This window comes from Eriocheir sinensis, chromosome 2 (genome assembly GCF_024679095.1).
Source record: "Eriocheir sinensis breed Jianghai 21 chromosome 2, ASM2467909v1, whole genome shotgun sequence".
NCBI lineage: Eukaryota > Metazoa > Arthropoda > Malacostraca > Decapoda > Varunidae > Eriocheir > Eriocheir sinensis.
Window position 1 is genome coordinate 5,682,966 of NC_066510.1, and position 22,787 is coordinate 5,705,752.

General features: G+C 40.1%; 1 protein-coding gene across 1 annotated transcript in view; it reads left to right on the forward strand.

Moving 5' to 3' along the window:
* The first annotated feature begins 1,545 nt into the window (after positions 1–1,545).
* Positions 1,546–22,787, forward strand: part of LOC126998806 (uncharacterized) — a 39,579-nt gene continuing 18,337 nt past the window's right edge. Inside the window, exons 1-4 of the mRNA XM_050860893.1 lie at positions 1,546–1,704; positions 5,034–5,286; positions 16,589–16,697; positions 16,809–17,245. Of these exons, the coding sequence (XP_050716850.1) occupies positions 5,054–5,286; positions 16,589–16,697; positions 16,809–17,245 (779 nt within the window). The 5' untranslated portion in view covers positions 1,546–1,704; positions 5,034–5,053. The remainder of the gene's footprint in view (positions 1,705–5,033; positions 5,287–16,588; positions 16,698–16,808; positions 17,246–22,787) is intronic.

A 22,787-nucleotide genomic window follows, 5' to 3' on the forward strand; every position in this document is an offset into this window, starting at 1 on the left:
GTTTACTTCGAAAATAGAAAAGAATGAATCTTGAAACACTTCAAATCGTTCAAAGTTGGCGCTATGCTCTATAGGAACAGTGTTGCCACCTGCCACTAAAACTTTGCGGAAATCTGAGATGGGTGCCATAAAAATCTGTAGAAATCTGTAGATCCACATTTTAGTATGACCACCCAGCTGTTCATCCTACCTCTTAGGACGGTCGATAAATTCATGGGTACTGCTATAAATAGTACTAGGAAACCTGAGGAAGATAACTGTGTTACCAGGATGTACGTTACCCATTTTTTTTAAAGTATTGCATATATATATATATATATATATATATATATAGATATATATATATATATATATATATATATATATATATACCTATATATATATATATATATGTATATATATATATAGAGCTATATATATATATATATATAGGTATATATATATATATATATAGGTATATATATATATATATATATATATATATATATATACCTATATATATATATATATATATATATATATATATATATATATATATATTTATATATATATCCTAACCTATATAAGCCTACTGATATCTGCTATAGGAGTCGCTATAATTTACTGTTTAGATTATATAATTATAATACGGCCCCAGGGGGTCTCCTCGACGACCCCAGGAGCCCGTTAAAAAGTGGCGCAGGCGATTTTTATTTATAGTGGAGCCTGTCGTGATATTTGACTCTTGCTGGCCTATGCTGCCCCCGCGCGGTGCTCCACGTACTCGATCCGGATCGGTGCAACTCGAGATTGATTGATAGTTTATTGTTGCAAGTAAAACAACAAAGGAGAAGGATGGAGCATGCCATCTCAACCCCCAGGCAGTACAGAGTGTGATTATACAACTATATATAAGGATACATGTGTAAGTAGATAAAATGCTGATACAGAAAAAAAATATAACAGACTAGCTCATTATAAGTTGTTCCCCTCCACGGAAATCTTTCCTAAAAGGCGAAAGATTAAATTTCATTGAGATTAAATGAATTAGGTTTGGTATAACGTGCTTTGACCGTAATTAAGGTGCCTTTGACTTACACGTACGATTTTTTATTTTCACTGTCCTCATAAAATCATACATATATCATTTATTTTATTCATCTTAACGTGAAATTTTGTAGATTCTTCTCTTTCTCTTTTCTCAAACGAAATCTGATTATCGGCCAAAGATGCCGCGTCTCTCTCTCTCTCTCTCTCTCTCTCTCTCTCTCTCTCTCTCTCTCTCTCTCTCTCTCTCTCTCTCTCTCACACACACACACACACACACACATTTTTCCAGAGGTGAATTAAGTGGAAAAAATAGTTAAACATAATTTCCAGAGTATTTCACTTGTAACATTCATAAAGATACCTGACTCAGTATACTCAGATGAAAAAAAAAATATATATATAATAATCGTTCGTAAGAGTATAAGCCTATGAAAGAAATATATGCAGGGGTAAAATATAGTTTGATTAATACATGTACAAAGGCAATGGGGTGTATAGAGGGTAAAATAAATTGTAAAGATGGATGTTGCGGATGGTGGGCGTCACTTGTTAGCAGGAAGGTCCCGTCCTCTATAGTTGTGTGTTGATATGGCGTGCACGAGGCAGTAGAAACTCGCCCACAAAATGGACTAAATAAGACGAGTTTCACCAATCAACACACAACTATTAAGCAAGGTACGGGGGGCAGGGCACCAGGGATGGACTGGACCAGGTGGCGGGGCGTCTACGTGTGTACTTTCTCCCAAAATCCCGTGAAAGTTTAGAGGTGGATGGAGAGGGAGTCCAGCGGGTGATTGTAAGACGCGGTATAATTAGATAAAAACGTCCCGTACTCTGAGTCTGAACCATTTGGCGTGTGATTTACCGTTCTTTTCCAGCTCATTATTCGCCAGGAGTCGCCGTGGTGGTGGATTTATCGGTTAATTAAGCGGGATTAACGTTTTAGTGTTATGACCTTGAACTTGAAGGAAAGGTTTGCGGTGAGTTTCTCAAGTCCTCATCATCTCACCATTCACCTGGAGTCGCCGTCGTGGTGGTGGTGGATTTATCGGTTAATTAAGCGGGATTAACCATTTAGTGTTACGACCTTGAACTTGAAGGAAAGGTTCGCGGCTAGTTTCTCCGGGAGGGGTGAGAGGCGACAGAGGTTTTATCACTTTTTTCGTCGCGGGGTGGTGAAGTTTGTCAGGGAAGGCATCTAGGCATTTGGGAAAGGTGTCGTCTTGATCTGTCTTGGCTATCACGGCGGGGCACGGCAGGGAGAAGCGGAAGAATGCTTTCACCTGAAGCCATGTGCTCGTGAGGTGAGGCCGCGGCGGGGGTGGGGCGGCGGGCTGGCCAACCTGTAGATTATGTAATGCTCTAAAAGTACCGTTTATGCTCTCGTAAAACATCGATCTTGTGCAAAATTGATCCCTCTCAATCTCATATGTTCAGTTCGGGAAGTACTTTAATGAAGCCCTCTAGATATCCATTTCTTAGACCCATAGATATCATACAGATAAAATTACAAAACTTGCACACAATATGTAAATGGGTATGATGTGCAATTTAATGATCCCTCCAAATCTCATGTGCAGTTAGGAAAGTACTTTTAGTGAAGCCCTTTAGATGATATTAATTTCCTGGACCAATAAATAGAATACAGAACATGATAAAATTACAAGACCTGTGCACAATATACAAATGGGCATGATGTGGAGTTTAATGAAAAAGTTGTAGTAGTTAAGTTTGGCAAAAATGAAAAACAACAACATTCCAAGGCCCAAGCAGTACCACTATCAATAACACCATCCATCAGGGACCTGGGAATGACCTTGTTGAGAGATGTAATCTTTGATGTCCACATTGAGGAAAGTGACAATGCTAACTATTAATGGAGTACGTTCTTGGAACTTTATGCACATGGGATCCCACAGCCCTCATCACGCTATGGAAAGCAGTAATAGTACCCTGCGTTGATTACTGCTTCTGACTCTGGGCTCCACATAAATAAACCCTTTCCACCCAATCAAAGGGACAGCATTTAATCATATGACCAACAGGTGCAAGGAAAAGTAAACTACTGGCAGAGACTAGCTTAATAAAAATTACTCCACCTGAAGAAAACTGGAAAGATACCCGATTATTTATGTGAGGAAAATCCTCAAGGATCAGATCAATCCACTCAAGACAGCCCATAAAATGCATAAAACCTGGTGGATCCAGAATGGGAAGAAAATGTGCCCATCTTCACCTGCCATCAGACTGGCCTTCAATACATCAAGGAAGGGCACCCACCTCTTCAACTGCTTCCCAGCACACACCCGAGAAGTCAGGGGTAAAGTCGCACCTTTAACCCGGTAGCTGCAGGGATCATGTTTCTTAACCCTTTCATTGCACACGGCGATGGAGGCGACTATCCCCCCCAGGCGTACTCTGGAAGCCGAACGGGGGGAGGGGTCTCAAAAACTATTCATCACTATTCATCACAGCTAAAAAACAAAAATGCTATTGGGAAGAGGAGGCCCAGAGCTGTAAGATTTGGTTATGTATGCTTCTGCGAATGTACAGGCACGTTCAGGGGGTGTTGCCTGTGAACACTTATGTCAGTGCGTGCGCGACAGTCAGCCATATTGAGGCAACTGCGGAAATCTCTTCACGGGGTGCTGGCAAGGTAGTATTGCCAACTGCAAAATTTACAACTATTTGGTAAGAAAATCAGTCAGGTGATTGGTGAAGCTATGCAAAAATGCCACAATATTGGACAACAACATCCACCAGTTACTCGTCCGCAGATTTTCCCCGCTAGGCTGATACGATTTTCCACCAAATTTAGTGGGAAACCCACTGAATTGGCAATGCTGTGGAGTGAGAAATAGTGTTGGAACACTCATACACGGGAAATTTGAGTGCGACTGGAGCTCGCAGTAAGCGTTTAGCACCACCAGCAAAGGCGCTACCGCTCGCTGCGAGCGTTTAGCAGTTTAAGGGTTAAAGGCCCCTCTAAGCGAATGAATGAGAAAAAATTATCACACGCAAACCTTTATATGTACATATCAACGCATTTGTGATCAATTTATGTATTCTCTATTTTGGGGGGTTCTGGTCAAAACAAGAATTTGGCCGGTCGCTGATACATGTTAAAGCCACAAATTTGGCCTATTACTGGTACTGGGTTAAGAGGGAACTCGCTAAATTCCTGGCTACAGTCCCAAACCATCAGTGTGGCAGCAACCTTGAACACCATTGGGTACGAAATGGAAAACCTCCAGCAAAGTGAAGAATGGTGGTGATGCCTTGGCCTTGCCTCATACAGCACCCAGGGAACATTGCCCTCATGAGGCAGAAGCTCCTAAAGTTCATGTATATACCAAAGATAGGGAATATTCAGGAAAGAGGGTATGAGCTTGTAGTTCCTTCCTATCCAGCCACAGATTCCTCAGATTGAAGATATTTGCCATGCAGATGTTTGGAGGAATGGGCAAACATATATACTTTTATGGCTATATGGAAGGGTATATGGCTGTGTAGATCTAAATCATAATCACCATTATGATCATCAGTTACGTATAAAAACTGGCACGTTCATCACTGTGAGTCTACCATCATCTATATCAAGCCACCCACCTCCTTTATCCCTGTCTACTTCCTTCCCCCAAGACTCAGCTCTCCAGTCACACCTATGATTTGTATGCACTGGCAATTAATAGCTTAGGAACTGGCCTGAGGATGATTTGAAATGCATTATATATAGGTGTTTTTTCATCCTTAACTTCTTGGACCAGTGACTTATTGTCAATTACTATTTTTTCTCATATGGTGATAGGATGAAGAATGGCTATCAATGATTTATATTTACTTTGTACTTTTTGCTTTTAAAATTTTAAGCCATTGAGAAAGGATAAGCTAAAAGTAAACAAATTGGATAGCCAGAATGCTTGTAGACATTTTAGTTTTTCCATTTATTTAATTGATGTTCTGGTTAATAATAGTTAGTTAACATAAATTAATTTTTGCCTCAGGGGGTGTGGAGGCTGCGGCGATGCTCAAAGTGGGCAGCAAGTTTTATACATTTGATGAGCTAAGCAGTCGTTTGGAGGAATTTCAAGACCTCGAACAAGTTCAGCTTTGGGTTCGGGACTCCAGAACTGTGGTAGCTGCTGCCAAGAGGGCTCGCCGCAAGTCCCTCAACCCAGCCCTTAAGTATGCCGAGCTGACCTACTCCTGTGTCTTTGGAGGGCGGAGACCATCTGACCAAACAAAAATACACAATCAGTATGTATTACATATCAAGTTATTGTAAGAGGATTTTATAAAAGAGAAATTGTCTTGGAAGCTTTAACTGATGCAGAGTCTGATGCAGAATGTAGATAAGATATCTGAAGTAAGCCTTATCTTATCAGTATTTTAAGTTGAAGCATATCTCTACTAAATGTTACAGTACTGTTCTTTATTCTCTTATCTCAATAGGATGTTTTGTATGAGATTTAATGACTGACTAATTGCTTTATTAGGTGTGCATAATAGCTTGGAATAATTATGGTATAATAGTACTGTGATATTCCATAGACATGGAATTAAAGAATGTGTCTTTATTCTGTAGCATGTTATGCAAGTTAATGAACGTTTCGTTACACTGGGCCAAATTTGATGACACAAGCTGTAGTCAGTGTTCGTTAACTAGATGTCTTCTGCCCAGTTATCACTGGCAAGGACTTGTTCTCAGCCAGGGCTCAGATGTGTTGCAATGGTACCAGGTATTAAATAAAAAATTATAAGGTAATAAGTATATATGTAAAAAGAAAAAAAAACAGGCATCCAAATACATATAAAGTTTGGTAACAGTTTTCTTCCAAAATATAAGCATTGCATTATGTAACAGTAATTAGCTGTAGAGGAAAAATGACCCTCGTAGCAAATAACGTAAAAAATAAATGAATAAATAAAAATTCTTAATAAGTGAAAATTTTGCTTTCATAACAATAAAAAAATAATACTCCAGATCACTACTTATTACTTGGAATATTAGATTATCCTGTTGTTTGATTTATTACAGTATTTTACTGAACTGTCGAGGAAAATACCACTAAGCAAATAACGTTAAAAAAATTTCTGATAAATTGAGATTTTGCTTATATAACAATAAAAAATAATGTTCCAGATCACTGCTTATTACATGGAATATTAGATTATCCTAATGTTTGATTAATTACTGTGTATTTCACTGATCGCATGAGTCATAAGCTTTTTCTAGATCCATGACTAGATCCAACTCTCCTGCTAGCTATTTATTATTACAGGTAACTCTCGATTTATGCGAATTTGGTTTATGCGTTTTTGAAATAATGCGGGGCCAAAATCCAAATAAAGGTTTAATTTACACATTTTTTCCACCTATACGCGATATTTTATGGAGTGGCCACCATGTCTCATGCAACTGGACTCACACGGCGCCGCGGCCACACAGCTGAGCTCAGTTTTTCCCACACGCCACTCGAACAACAATACAGTGCCCACGCTGCCACGCTACTCAACAATAGGGGTGGGCAGGTACCGGTACCAGCTATACGGTATGGTACCGGTACCAGATTGCTCGGTACCGGTACCAATACTAGCCAGTCGCTCATGGTGTCCCTCATTTCTTCCTCACATGAGTGAGGCTGAGACTGAGTGCCTGAGTAGATATCTTGGTGATATGGACACTCTCTCTCTCTCTCTCTCTCTCTCTCTCCACTGAATGAAGTGAATATTTATTTTTCGACAGAAACCTACCTCTTGTTTGATTTGCATTGTTTTTGATTTACGCGACCTCTTCAAGGATGCAATACTCGCATAAATTGAGTTACTGTACTCTTCTGTTAGCTATTTATTATTTGAAATTGTGTATTAAAGTTTTCGTAATTATGAAATTGGGCTGTTTAGTGTGATGAATGTGTCACTTTTAGGATAATAGTAGTAAATTGTATAAATTCCATAACACTTGGAAATATCGCTTTCCAACTTTGTCATTGGTCAAGGACACCTTGTCACTTCCTTGAACTTCCTCCCTGACCTCCACCCACGATGGCAGCCACTCTGATTCGCTCCTGTATGCTCCTCAGCCCGGAGAAAGAACTTTTTCACAATGTGGACGAGTATTTCTTAGAGGAAAGGCTAACAAAGACAATAATTCTACCTTCAAGAGCAGTTGCTTGCACAGCACAATAAATGAGAGAGAGAGAGAATGTGAGTTCGGGTGGCAGAGGGAATGGGTGTTATAATCCAATAATAAGGCTAAGTTTGGCAGGGATGTGGCCAGGGGATTCCCCGAGTGTGCGCTGCCTAAAAGGATATAATTGTTTTTTATACACATTGGTTTGATAATACCAAGTTCTTCAAATCGTTATTTTATACAACAGATGTCTATTATCCCACACAGTTAGTCTTCTGATTTGTTTTCCACTTTTTTCTCTTTTTCATTTTATTTTTTAGGTGATGCCTGTAGTACCGGTTGGCTCTCTTGAGAGGTCTCTTGGAGCCTGTTTGTGATACAGGCAAATTTTATTCTTAGTGTTTGCCGTAATATATGACTTGCTTGGTCCATGCTGCCCACCGGTGCTTCATTTGTACTAAGTCGCTGAAGTTAGGGTTGATTGAAGATCTGGGCAGCATGTGGGTAATCTTGTGCCACTCAGTGATAGTTGAAAATTGTCAGGATGCATCGGTGGGATGAACCACTGTTTTCATTAGCGCTTCAAATTGCATACTAGTGCGCTTTCATTCACATGTCAAGATCCCACCTGTTCTACCAATGTCAATCAATTAACAATCCTTACAAGAAATTTCATATACACAAGCATTGGAAAAAAAATGTTTTCTTTGATACTGACATGATTTTAATTGTAGAGGTATACTGAAAGCCTATATTAACCCAGTAGCAGTGGGGATCATATTTCTAAATGGTCCCTCCAAGCGAGAAAAATGAGAAAAAATCACCCCTCACACAACCCATTTCATAATATATATCAAAACATTTGTGATCAGATTATGTTTAATCTATTTTTGGGGGTAAATATCATGGCACAAATTTGGCCCGTCGCTGCTACACGGTGAAGCCACAAATTTGGCCCGTCGCTGCTACCGGGTTAACATCATTTGTGACATACTGGTTTAATAACATGATCAGACATATGTGCTTTCTCTTTGGGCAACTTGAAATTCCTCATATTCTGATGTATAATGCATGTTCATTATTTTTATGAGTTAACCCCGTTAAACCGCAAAAGTTTTTCTTGGGAGATCCCCCATAACGCATAAGTCTTTGAAAAATACACTTTGAAACAGAAAAAGTCATAAAAGATGTTTTATAGAAAATGTTCTGGCGCACCCTGCAGATTTACTCGCGTAAATCGAGAGTTACCTGTGTATATGTATATATATATATATATATATATATATATATATATATATATATATATATATATATATATATATATATATATATATATATATATAAAACCCGATTATCCGGCGGATTATCCGAAAAACCGGATTATCGAAATTGATCTGGATACTGCAATTAATTTTTTTTTCTATACTAAAACGTTATAAAACATCAAAAATAAATAAAAGTAACTACATATGTACTATATTAACACATTTAAAATTGATAAGAACAGTTAAAATGAATATGCTTTCTAATACGTATTGCCGAAATAGCTTGTAACGAATAGATCAATGTATTAGACACTAAACATTAAACAAACTCTTAACAACACCACGTCCGCACCTTCGCCCCAGCAAGGGCGTAGGTGCGGTAACGAACAAACTACTGCACGACTACTCTCACACGTACTCTCAAGACAACGACACAAACACTAATCCCCTATACACTACATTCAACATTCAACTTCCAACTTAAGAGTTGCGCTATAATATGAGTCATCATACTGTGTCTCCACCTGCACGATGCATCAAGGTCACACTTGCAAGCTTGCACAACCATTCACAATCGCACTCTGCAACATTCACAATTCAGATCTGCAACGCTCACAAGTATCAACATACACTGGTCCAGACAAGGAGACACACAGACAAACATACAATAAAACATTTACATCACATGTTTTAAGCGTACTACTTTGTTTAGCGTGGCGTGTGTTTGTTGGTTTCATTGTTTACATCGTCAGTCGGCGGCAGTCGCGTCACACACTTCACACTGGGCAGTCGCGCATCGTTCTACCTGTGCTTGACCTCACAAAATGGCGGCCATAAATCCGGATTATCCGAAAATCGCTTATCGAAGAGGCTTCCCCTTCCATTTCGGATAATCGGGTTTTACTGTATATATAGATATATATATATATATATATATATATATATATATATATATATATACATATATATATATATATATATGATGGTAGCTACTTGCAAACATAGTTAGCCTTTATTGTTACCTACCTAGAATGACTGCTGTTCCTGTAGATCTGAAGTTTTGTAGATGTCAGCTGTCATAAGTTCCAACAATCCATGCATGCTTTTCTCTACAAACACTAGGCATATCAAGTACACTAACTAAATGTTTTGCACTTTCAACTATCTTCTTATGTTTTGCCCCAGCAGCATGCTTTTCTATTTCTGATTTACCTGCCTTGCCGTCAGAATTACACAGTTTACTGTGGAAATACATAGGCACCTTGCCGCTTCTTGTCAACCAACTTTTAAACAACGGGTCACTTTCTCATTTTTCTGTATATTTCTGCGTATACGGCAGTCGTTTCCACGTGGCTGGAGGACTAGTCATGACTACTGTGTATTAGTAACAAAAACGAGAACTTAACTGAGTGACAGACTGAGGGAGAATACTGGTACTGGTAAGAAGCGGCCAGGGTGAATATGCGTCTCGGTCTCGTAGATTCAGCTAGCTAGCAGGGGCGAGGGAGGGAAGGGGAGGGACGGTATACGGGTCTCATACAAGTCATGACACCATTAGAGGATGAGGGAAGGAAGAGTGAATGGTAGGGGAAGGATATAGTGATCGAGAGAGGCCTCACAAGTAGGTTGAAATGCAATTGACCTGTATCATACACGTCGGACAAAAAGGAACGAAGATTTGTAACTTGGAAGGAACAATAACTTGTTTCTGATGGTGGATTTAAGATTATTTGGCATATTATTCGAAGAATACGAATACTTTTCTCAAGTATTCGAATACAAATGCGAATACTTTGATGTCAGATGACAATTATTCGAATACAAATACGAATACATCTAAATACATTATTCGAATGTATTCGAATACGAATCTCTGTAAGGGACAAAAGAGGTGCCAGTTAGTCACTTAGCATCGACAGATATATAGTTATGCGCGCCGTTCAATTTCCAGAGATCTTCTTGCTCTCAGGCGCTGGTGTCATGCTCGTTGCCCACGTCAGATAGAACTATATGACGCCTGCGGCATCATCGTCATGAAGGGGTTACTAGAGTTATATTCAGTTATGGCATTAAAAATTTGGTGCGTGCGGCCATCCCGGATATGGGGGCAGAGCGCCCTTTTTGCCTGCCTATAGTGAAGGGGTTGAAAGGGCTTTACACGGGGCAACTTGCAGCTACTGTTGTCGTTGAGAACTGTTTTTGGTCTGTGTTTGGGGAAAAAACGTCCAGCATGTTGGTCTTCACCAGCAACATCAGTTTTGTGGTTCCTCCTTCAGACTCACTTGTTTATTCTCTTCTTTAACTGATGAATATGGACACACTAGAAAACTTCTTCATCAAGCTTTAACCCTTTCTTTGCGCGTGGTGCGGGACGCGACTAACCTCTCAGGCGCAGTCGGGGGTGTCTCTTTTAATCTTTGTATCTCAAAAACTATTCATCACAGCTAAAAAAAAAAAAAAAAAAAAAAAAATGGAAAGAGAAGACCCAGATCTATAGGATTTGGTTATGTATGCCTCTCCTGTGAACGTACAGGCACGTTCAGGGAGTGATGAATGTGAACCCTTACGTCAGTGCGTGCAGGATGATCAGCCATTTTGAGAGAACTGCAGACATCTCTTCTTGAGGTTCTGGCAAGGTAGTATTGCCAACTGCAATATTTACAACTATTTGGTCAAAGAATCAGTCAGGTGATAGGTGAAGCTATGCAAAAATGCCGCTATATTGGGCAAGAGCATCCACCAGTTACTCGTCCGTAGAATTTCCATGCTGGGCTGATATGATTTTCCACCAAATTTAGTGAAGAACCCACTCAATTGGCAATCCTGTATTGTAAGAAATATTGTTGGAACACTCATACGCAGGAGATTTGAGTGTGGCTGGAGCTCACAGCGAGCGTTTAGCACCACCAGCAAATATGCCTAACGCTCGCTGCGAGCGTTTAGCAATGAAAGGGTTAAGCAACCTTAATGTGTTGTATCCATGGTAACGGGGTCTGAGTTCAAGTTGATATGGAGACTGGATCTGGGGATTAAACAAGGGAAAAAATCTATCTCAAGTTTGCTTTAAACTAATGAAAATACATAACACCCCACTCAACATACAACATCTTGGTAGCAAAGAACACTAATCATGGCACATCATCAGTGCACAAGACGTATGATAAAATCACAAATCATCGTAATACAACAAAGATACTTAAGTAAAATTGTTACCTATTACCTACAAAACTCATAGAAGCACAAGTCATACCACAGGCAGTGGTTCTCCATCTCACTCACCTCCTAATGCCAAAGCAATCACTATACAAGTAATCCAACCACACATTTCTTACACCTTAATCTCTAGGCCAGGGGTTCCCAAACCAGGGTCGGGACCCCAAGTGGGGTCGGAATGCTCATTATGTGGGGTCATAAAGAGGTCATGGGGTTGGTGGGGTCGCTGAGGTACCCCCAAGGTCTGGGTGTACGAAATATCCAAGCAGGGATTACGAGACCATGTGAAATTCAGTGCTGTATAGTACTTTCATTGAGAATAAATAACAAGTCAAATAATAAATAATTGCTTCAAGCACCCTCACACGAGTCACGACTGACCGTTGAATCCCCCTCTCCCTCACTCCATTACTACCCTCCCCGCTCTTATTACATCTCGTGGAATTCGCGGAATCTAAATTTCGTTTTATCTCCCTATTTACTAATTTATTCCAAAAATTTCACATCATCATTATTGTCAGCACCCGTAGAACTTTGGTATATATGTAAAAGAATCCTCACTTCCATGGTTTTTTATAACTGATGAAATTAAATTCACATAACAAATCAACCTCTGTGCAGGAGTGAGAGCACTCACTTGTGCTTTCACCCCCGCAATTTTATGTGGTGTTTTACAAGGGCCGCTTTCAGTCACTTTGCTTGTTTTGATCGTTACCAATGGCCGCGATCGACGCTATAGTTTTCCACGTGAAACTGGCCTATGGGGTAGTGGCGGCTGCAGAGGAAGCGAGAGGTGTTGAGAGTGTGTGGTAAGGTGCGTAGCTAGGCTAACCCCGCAGCCGCCACTACCCCATCGGCTAGTTTTAAGTGGAAATACCATAGCGGCGATCGCCGCCATTGGCAACGATCAAAACAAACAAAATGACTGAAAGCGGCCCTTGTTAGTGTGGTAAGATGGTGCAATGCTATGTTATGTATTGCGCAGCAAAGGAGGTATCACATTGGGAATAGAAGTGATGATGTTGCGTTACTCTTGAAAATACTTTATTTACATTGCTGATTAATAACATTAATTGAAATATATTTAGTAATATGAGTACAATTCCTTTTCCAGCGGCCAGCCATTATGGAGAGGTTTTTAAAGACACCATCTGAAACTTCCACCAAGAAACGGAAACACTCAATTAATCCATCATTCCTTGACCTAAAATTCACAGTAGTGCTGTAAATGTAGAAATAAACATAAACACTTGGGATATATATATATATATATATATATATATATATATATATATATATATATATATATATATATATATATATATATATATATATATATATATATATATATATATATATATATATATATATATATATATATATATATATATATATATATATATATATATATATATATATATATATATATATATATATATATATATATATATATATATATATATATATATATATATATATATATATATATATATATATATATATATATATATATATATATATATATATATATATATATATATATATATATATATATATATATATATATATATGAACAGTTTAAAGTGCTGAATGGGGTTGTGCTAGGAAAAGCTTGGGAACTCCTGCTCTAGGCCATTAATTTACACTGAGTTGTTACTTGCCCTAGAATCTCTAATTTCTGCTCACAAGTAAGATGATCACCACAGCCATAGCTGGGCTGTTGAATCTGCTTCCTGTGAGAGCTGGACTAGCTCTGCTAAATGCACTAGTTCTACTCAACTCGTTTCTTAGCTTTCGGCCGGGCTAATAACACTTGTCACACCAACTTTTCCACATAACCAATGGTCTAGTTTCTTATTGATGCCCTTTTGGCAAGACATTTTGTCAGTAACCACCCATGTTATTTACCTTTCTGCTATTCGTCATTATCTTCAAAAACATATCCACTTTCACTTATTTGCTCTGTTTGCATTTGTCATCACACCCACTTCATTCCTCCACTTATGGGAATGCCTTCTGCTTGCCACACCTTTTTTGCCTACTGGCTATGTGTGCTTGCACCCTGCTTGTTTTGGGCGCTGGTCATGTTATGTGTTTTCTCTTTGTCCATTGTTTATCGTTTCCCCTCACAGTTATTGGGTCTGCCCACCTCTGTTTAGGCCTGGTGCTTACATGTGGCTTGACTTCGCCTCATTTCCTTTTTCTCACGTCTACTTCCTTGTTTAAGCCGGGTTAGTATCTGTGGCTTTGTCAGGGCAGCGGGGCTTCTGGGTTCCTACAGTAGCAACTTTTGCTGCCATACTAAAACATGTTCAGCCTGTGTGCTGTGTCCTTGCTCATAATCACTGACCAAATGGTGGTATTAAAAATGTTAAATTATTACAGTGAGTCAAATCGAGTTGGTTAGATGTTGCATGAGGAGCATATGTGAAAATATCAGTGGAGTTAGAATTAGGGAAAAATAGCTTGCCCAAAACTGCTGATGGTCTCGACTTGGTGATTCTCTTTGACAACTCTGTGGCTCCATTGGTAATATTAAATGAGTTGGGCACAAAAGAAGTTATAGTGGTTATATCTTAGATAAATACCTTCTTTGACATCGCCTTGGCTCCAAATATAACTTTAGAGAGAAGAGGAAGGGCATACATTGGTAGAATCAAATAAGTAAGGCACAGAGGGATTTATAATGGATATATCGTCGAGGTAAATAATGTATATAGCCCACTCATGAACAGCCTGCCATGGGCCTCGGTATTATGGCCCAGCCTCACCAAACACTTCAGTCAAATGCCAGCAGTCCTAAACAACAACAACAACACTTTAAATGTATCTAGTTAAGAAAATATGCATTAGGGTTCGTTCACACTACAAGCAGAGCAGAGCAGAGCGGTTAGTAGCGGCATTAATTTTTGGATAGTTTTGAATGTACAGTTGGCTATAGAGAGCAGTGTCACACTGTCCAGTAAGTTTTGTTCAGAAAGCGACATCTGGCAACCCCTCCACGCGACATGAAAATTATTACATCCTATCGAAATCGTACTGTTGTGGTGATCGATGGTCACAGGTGCACTCTCCATAATTTTAAGATAGATATTTATCAAAAGTGCCCGTCGCTAACGCTTAATAAATATTTTTTCTTTAGGCTCTTTCGCTACATTTTGACACGAGCTTTTAGTTTCGGTCAAATTTAGTCAAGAGCAATTCTAAGTTGTTTATCAAACTATGATACATTTAAAAATATACTGCACTTACTAAGGGAGATTGTTATGCCTTTTAACTTCAAAAATAAATCCCTGACAGCCGAGATCTTGTTCTTTATTGAAAAATTTATACGTAATAATAGGCTATAAACGTTCACACGATGGCGTCGTCGACCGCGGGCTTTTCTGCGCTCACACTCAACACACACACACACACACACACGTATTTATACTTAGATATTACGTAATCTTCACAGAGAAATGATTTTAGATTTTTGATAATCTGAATTGTCTTTGAGGCTTTATAGTGATGGGAATTAAGGCTGCGAGTTCAACAGACCCTCAAGCCTATTTGCTGTTTGATGGTAAGGAGCATTAGTCACTGCCTGCCTCTGTGAAGGACAGCATTGCACACGGTTTTTTCAAAGTTTAATAAGAAAAAGTGTTTCAGACTTTGTGATGTTTTACCTCGTCGTCATCATCATCATCATGTAGAAGACATTCATTATTGCATTTCTAAATTGAATTCATGTAATCTGGTATATTTCTAACTACATTATATTATAATATAATATAATATTATACAATATTATTATTTCACGGTCACACACACACTGTACACACTGATACGCGTCACTAACATCACCAGTGAATGCGCCACCGTAGTATAGTTGCCAGATACCGCCACCAGGCTAAACATTCTGAAAACCATGACACTACTCTCTATCGTTGACTGTACAGACGCTCAGGTGTTCACACCTCAAGCAGAGCGGCGCAGTGTGGAGTGGAGCGGCACGCTCGGGAAATTTGGTCGTATTTTTTGCAGCTCGCAGCTAGCGGTCCTCCACGTCTCCACCCTTCCATCAACATGGCCAAAAAGCTATCTACATAGGTGAATTTTTATTGCTGAAGCCAAAATTACAAAAACTGACCAGATTGTGCATAGTTGAGGTAAAATTTAATGATATATAATAGCCGTATGTTTAGAAAAGCTAATTTGGTGATATTCTGATCCTATACCCAATCATCAGTGACCCACACAGCCATGGGACTTTGCTTTAACAACAAAATTCCATGTTCCTTTGTAAATTGTTACATTTTCATCATCCTTCAAGATAAACACCAAGGAGTTTATCGGGCTGTTGCCTGCGAATGATTCTTGTGCAGGCCGCCCTGCTCTGCTTATATGTGAACACCTAACCGCGCCGCTCCGGTCCGCTCTGCTCTGCTCTGCCCTGCTCTGCTTGTAGTGTGAACGAGCCCTTACGAGTAGTATCAGTGAATGAGCTTGGTGTGTGTTCATAAGTAAGATTATTATACCATCAGGGACTAGTTTTTCCCATTTATTAGTGTGGGTAAACATCTAATTTAGTGAGGATAGGTTGCTAATTTGTTGCCATGTATTTACTCAGTGGAAATGACTAATTTGTAGGGCTATGTTACTTACAATATTTCTGCCAGGACCAAGAGTAAGACTTCCCGGCTGTCTTCCCGTGTAAACTCTCTGGCCACAAAAATTGCTGGCTAGCAGTTGCTGATGATGTCGCCTGCAAAAGTTGCCCCTTTACTCTCCCACCAAAAGTGGCATCAATGGAATAATTATTTTAGAATAATATTTTTTTTTTTTTATGTAATGCCAATGGCGCCATGGGTTAACTTACGATGTATGTTTTGTTTCCTCCCATTTGCGTTATAGCGTGCCAAGGGGTTAAGAATTCATACTCACTAAGTTTATCTCTTTTTTCCAGAACATCAGCAGGAGGTTGCCCATTTAAGGTTCGACTATCAACGTCCATTGATGGTCAAGCTCTAGTTGTCAAAGAAATATGTCATGAACATAATCATGAACCGGGGAAAGTAAGTAAACATGCAAAATCTTAATTTCATACCCTGAATTATTTTATCTTTTTAAAAATTGATTGTATATAAATGAACCCTTATATGGAGTTAATTATGGGGGTATTTCAGAAATTGCATGAGGAGCCACGGCGTTTGTACAAAAAGACTCCAAACCGCACAGCAGTGCGAAAACCCGTCCGATATATTGTGAACAAACAACGTGTTACGAGTGGAACAAACAAGGCCAAAAGTCGTCTAGACCACACTGAGTCTCATGTCCAGCTGGGTCAGTCACCTTTCCACCATCTGCAACTTCACCAGCAACAATACCAGCAGCAACAACAGTTGAAGCTGCAGTTGCAACAGCACCTCCAACAGCAACAACAACAACAGCAACAGTTGCGACAGAAGCAAGCTGAGGTGATCCAGTTGGACTCCCCGGACCACATTGACACACCAGAGCACCTGAGTTCTCCCGATCTCTCCATCACCTATGATCAGCTGGGTTCACTCAACAACTCCGTCGATCAGTACACGTACCTGCCACCCTCACCAATCTCTCCGAGGTAGGTTGCTGTTCCGTTGTCTTGCCTTGAAATTTATTGGCTTGCTCCAGCTCTAACTGTCAAGAACTAAATCAATGGAAGGATTTAGGATGCCACTGTTTTGAAGTTTCCTGAACTCATTTTGGCTCGACCAAACATTAGAGAAAGCAAGCCCCTGTAACTCATAAAAAACTTACACTTGAACCATAGCAAATTCATAGCATATATATGTATATATGTATTCAGAAAGAAGTTTGCAATGCTTCATGTGTATTATTATTAAGTCATGCATAACACTGCTCTGATTTGCATTGTGTTTAATGTTAGTTTAGAGAAGCAATAGTTTTGAGCTCTCCAGACCTCACAGTGATATGCTAAGTGTTCCCAAGTTAAGACACAAGGCCCTCAAGTAATGATTGAGCCATTTCTGAAATGACAGCTGTCTTGTGCTCAAGGTCCTGTATCCTCTTTAAGTTGCAAGAAATGGAGGCAGACAGACTCAAGTTCCAAGAGCTTGTAGTACAGCTCCTCACATGTGACATTGTTGGAACACCAGATCATGGCAGTTTTCTTCCTGCTCAACCAACCATACCTATGCCACAATTCCCAATTTCAGGAATCTTGGCTGTAGCCGCTTGTGGAAGTGGCGACCACGGGGCTAGTGAACTTGTGGGTCGCTTCATCTCATTGTCGACTGATCCATCACTAGTTTGAACCTTTGACATCTAACTCGACATCAACCCAATACCCATTGCACGTTCCCAAACCTCATTCACGTAGATGTACGTTCGCCCGTTTTAGTGATCCTATGTTAATTTTTGAGTTTATGGAAGCGTGATAGTTTCTACCTCTAGACTTTCTCAGTAAGTTACTATTTTGTGTGAAGTTTGAAAACCTGTGTATTCCTGCTATATCTTTTGGATAGAAAATGCCCAAAATTTTAACTTGCAGGTCTTAATGCATGGACAGGTTCTCCAGATTTGGTCTTCATGTTGTGCAATACCCTAGTGGTGTTGATAGGTTTTTGTAAGTTGAACATGAGCTTAGTTCATGCTAACATATATGTATAGTCAAACCTTAACATCCACAGCATTGAATATCTGGAGTAGCCTGTGGATGTTATCAAGTTAAAGATTTGAGTAACCGTGGGTTTCCTGGAGCACTTTTGTGACCTGCCAGAGCACTTTTGGATCAGTGGACACCCCACACATCCTCATACTTAAGTAACCATGCAAGTGGTTGCCATAATAACCCCTTACCAGACTACTTGATTACTCGCAAGAAATATGTAAGAAACGTATGAAACGTGTTTGTAAGGATGTATTATATGAGCACGATATAAATGATCTCAAGCAATCGGTACATGTGAAGGATATTGTTCTATTTACAGGTTTCTAAATCTACAAAAAGGAAGTTATTTGGACTAACACAAACTTCTCTGTTTTTGTTTAAACACACACACACACACACACATATATATATATATATATATATATATATATATATATATATATATATATATATATATATATATATATATATATATATATATATATATATATATATTGGGAGACAGGACTATCAGAGCTTATAATCACCTTCCTTAGCTTTATGTCCCTTCTCCCTTGAATGGTTCCTAATTACTGGAAAAACAGGACTCAGTAATGGCCTACCCGTTCCATATGGCAGCTCCTTGTGCTCAGATATTCCAAACTCTCAAGTTCCTGTGTGTTTAACTCTCAAACCCAATTTGGCAGTCAGGACAACAAAACGAGTCAACTATCTGAGCACAAGTGGCTGGGCAGCCTGTATTTAAGAAAGGAACCAATCGTGTTAGAATTCGTAAATATAAACTGAGATGACAACTGTAGGAAATGCTTTTGAATAAGGGCCTGAAGTCTCTCTTTTTCAATATTTTTTTTTATATTTTTCCCCCATTTTGCTTTGATTCTACCCCCAAAAAAGTAAAAAGTGACCCTCAGCTGAAAATTACGAACTGTTGAGATATCTGGACAACTGGATGCCGGATTATTTGACTTTTACTGTACATTGTGGAGAATCCATTGGCAATACCAGGGTCACTGCCCTTGTTTTTGCCAATGATGCAGTAATCCTGGTGGAGTTGCTGGAGGTTTTGGTGATGGCTCTCGAGGCACTGCATGAGGAGGCAGAACCCTTGGGACTTGGTCTCCTGGGCCAAGACCAAGATCCAGGTGTTTGGAGGCTTGCTAGATGAAACGGTATATACAGCCTGTACATGCGTGTGGCAAGTACATTGAGATCTCGGAAAATTTCACATACCTTTGTAGTGTAGTTCATAACAATGGTGAGTCTCGCCAGGAAGTCTTATGGCGGATTGGCTTGGACTCCCTCAGTGCAAGTATATGGCATGGTTGATACCTGTGCAGAAGGACAAAGATCCAGATCTTCAAGTCCCTTGTGCTCTCTGTCTTACTCTATGGCTGTGAGACATGGACACTAAATGGCTGATTGATACCTTTGGTAATAAATGTCTATGCAGAATCGTGGGATATCACTGGAATGACTTTGCGTCAAACCAGCGACTACTCCGTGAGACTGATTCGACATTTATTACCTACATGGTCCATCAATGCCAACTCCGGCTATACAGGCATGTAGCCCTCAACCCAGAAGCTGATCTTGCTCATTGGGTTGTCTCTGTAAGAGATAATCCTGAGTGGAGGTGGCCAAGGGGACGCCCATGGAGTTCGTGGCTTGAGCAACCAATAGATCCTTTCAGGAGATACTTAGGATGGGAAGGGGGGCCTGCGTGGAGACTCGCCTGGAGGGACCCTCAGACTTGGCGTCGAAGGGTGGACGAGGCAACGCGCCCCCGGCGTATGTCCCCATTGATTGATTGATACTGCACATACATACATACATACTTGTAGTCAGGAGACATGTTCGGTTGTGAGTTTATGTATACGTAATTATTCATATCTATTATTGAAAAGAAAAGTTAGTTTATTTTCATGTATTCACAAACTAGAAATGTGCAGGTGCCACATCTGTCACACACTTTGTTGATGGACAGATGAAGTGAAACTGACTATAGTATGTTTGACTGATGAATAATGCTATTTACAATATTTTATGCTGCTTTATGCATCTATAAATCATCCTCACCTTAGGGATGGCTGAATCGTCCCTAGGCAGACCATGAATTGGGTGGTTCTGCAAAAATTCTTCTGGGGCCAACTTTGTGCATTTTGGGGTAAACCTGTGAATGGTATATCCACAAAGATGGGGGGGGGACAGGTGCAAATAGACTTGCCGAGACAATTATGCAGCTAAGAGTGTCGAGTTAAAATGATCATATCTGTGCTTATGCGGAGCGCATCAGCTTACAAAAGATTATATTGTCAACTTCTAAATTTCACCAAAAGAAAATGGTAAAAGTTATAATATAATCTTCTTTCAATCAATGTCTACTCTTGTTCAATTTTCTCAGTAACTAATGGCCATATCAAAATTCTACTGACAGCAATCCTCACTAAATTCTGCTTTTGAAAATGTACACTATTTATCAGTGGTTGGCATTGCAACCATGGAAGGACTTTGCGCAAGTGCAGTGTGCAGTACCCAGTCCAGTACAGTAATATCCCAGACAATCCAGCAACCACAGGGATTTAGAGGTACTGGGTAAGCAGAAAGTTTGGATACTTGGTGTATATTCTGAGCGTTATCTATGTAATTCCATTCAACCAAATATGTTTACACAGGCGCTATACACTCAGAAATACACCTCTTAACTACAAGGATGTATCTATGTTTATTGAAGCACTGAACACTGAGGGGCTACGATACAAGCAGACCATCACCTGAGTACAGGTGGTCCTCAAGTTATGACAGGGCTTGGGACCAACAGTCTGATTGTAAGTCATATCAGTTGTAAGTCTATATCTGTATGTAGAAATTTACATTAAGAAATAAAATATTAAAGTGTCCTGCTGCAGATAGAGATGCATTCCTGCACCTCCTACCTTCTCTCCCTACCCTGCCTCTGTCCTCATGCGCTCGCCTCACCCCAGACTTTCGTTCGGGTGACCCTGTAGCGGCGTAATGTAATGCAATGCTACTCAATGGAGCTGCCAAGTTTTGCCAAGGTAGTGGCAGTAGCCAAATACCCCACCAAGTTGTTGTTCGGTGTGGGGGGCGCCTTTGTAAATAACGGACATGTCATAGTCTTATGAGTGGCCAGGGTCACCTCTGCTGCATCTTCTTGTTTTTTGTTAGTGTTTCATTCAACTATGGTAACTGTTTCCAGTAAACAGTCACCTATAAAGGCTCAAGTACTAGCCAGCTGGCATCTGCTAGTTCTGGCAGTATGCTTGTAAAGACCTATAAACCAGTGAAGTAATGACTAGGGTGAGCAGTATTTACTGAGAGAGGGTGGAGGTGATGATGTGGCATGTGTGCCAATGCCGATGACCACACCCGAAGTGACTTGACAAAATGAAAGACTAAACAAAAATTCAAGATGGCCTGAGCAGACATTGTGCTGGGAGTTGTGCAAGAAGGGTGGGCACCTCCCTGAGTGTAGTTGACCTGTTGCCTCATGATGTGCAATGTTAAGCAAAAGAGCTAACAAGTCTTGGCAAGACGGTGCCAAACGTCGCACCAAAATGGGTGGGAGTATGGGTGGAGGGGAGGCAGTGAATGTAAGCAAAATACTGAAAACAGACTAAGTGGGGCCAGTGGCACCTCTTTGTCTTCTTACCCTCTACAAATGTTTCGTTCAATTATGATTGCCATTTCCAGTAAAGTGTCGCCTATGAGAGCTGTTGAGGGAATACTGTGAGAGACCCGCTGTGTGAGACGCCTTAACTCCAGAGTGTACCATTATCATCACTTCTCTTTATTGTTTTCCTATCTTTCCTCCATTCAGTATATTTACTTTTCTCAACTTTTAGCTGTAGACCCTGTTCATTTGGTATCCACTCAGCATACTGCTTCTGAATTCTCTTCTTTCAAATAATCTGCTAATTCTAATCTTTTTGTCATTATCCTATTCACTGCCTTCATTTCTGTTGTCTGTTTCTTATGCACTATTTCCTCATTTTTTTGTCCTTCAGTTTCCCCCCAAAATTGGTCTTCTCCTCCAGGATTGTGAGTTTCAAGTTTGCGATTCACCGAGTTTGCGATAGGACCCCCAAACGATTTTTATTGAAAACTGAAATTGCGATATGACCCGAAAGAAAAAGGAAAAGGCTGCTAAAACTGGGTTTTTTCACACCTTGTTGTGGTCCTTGACTCCCGTTCTTGCTCTTACTCACCCCCAGGGCCTTTCCATTGGCCGCGGGAAGTATGGCGAGTGGGATCCGGGCAGCCCGGCGCATGTGTTCGAGCAGCCCTGGCCGTGCGCTGGGCTTGAGCAGCTGACGGGTGGCTGATGATGGTGATGGTGATGATGAGTGTTGGCAGTGTGGCCTTTGCATCGGCGCCACCCAAATGGTATTTTCATTGGGGCCCGTGTGTGTGTGTGTGTGTGGCTGTGTTTGTTGTGGGCCCAGGCTCCTCAATTTGCTAATTCTTATTTTCT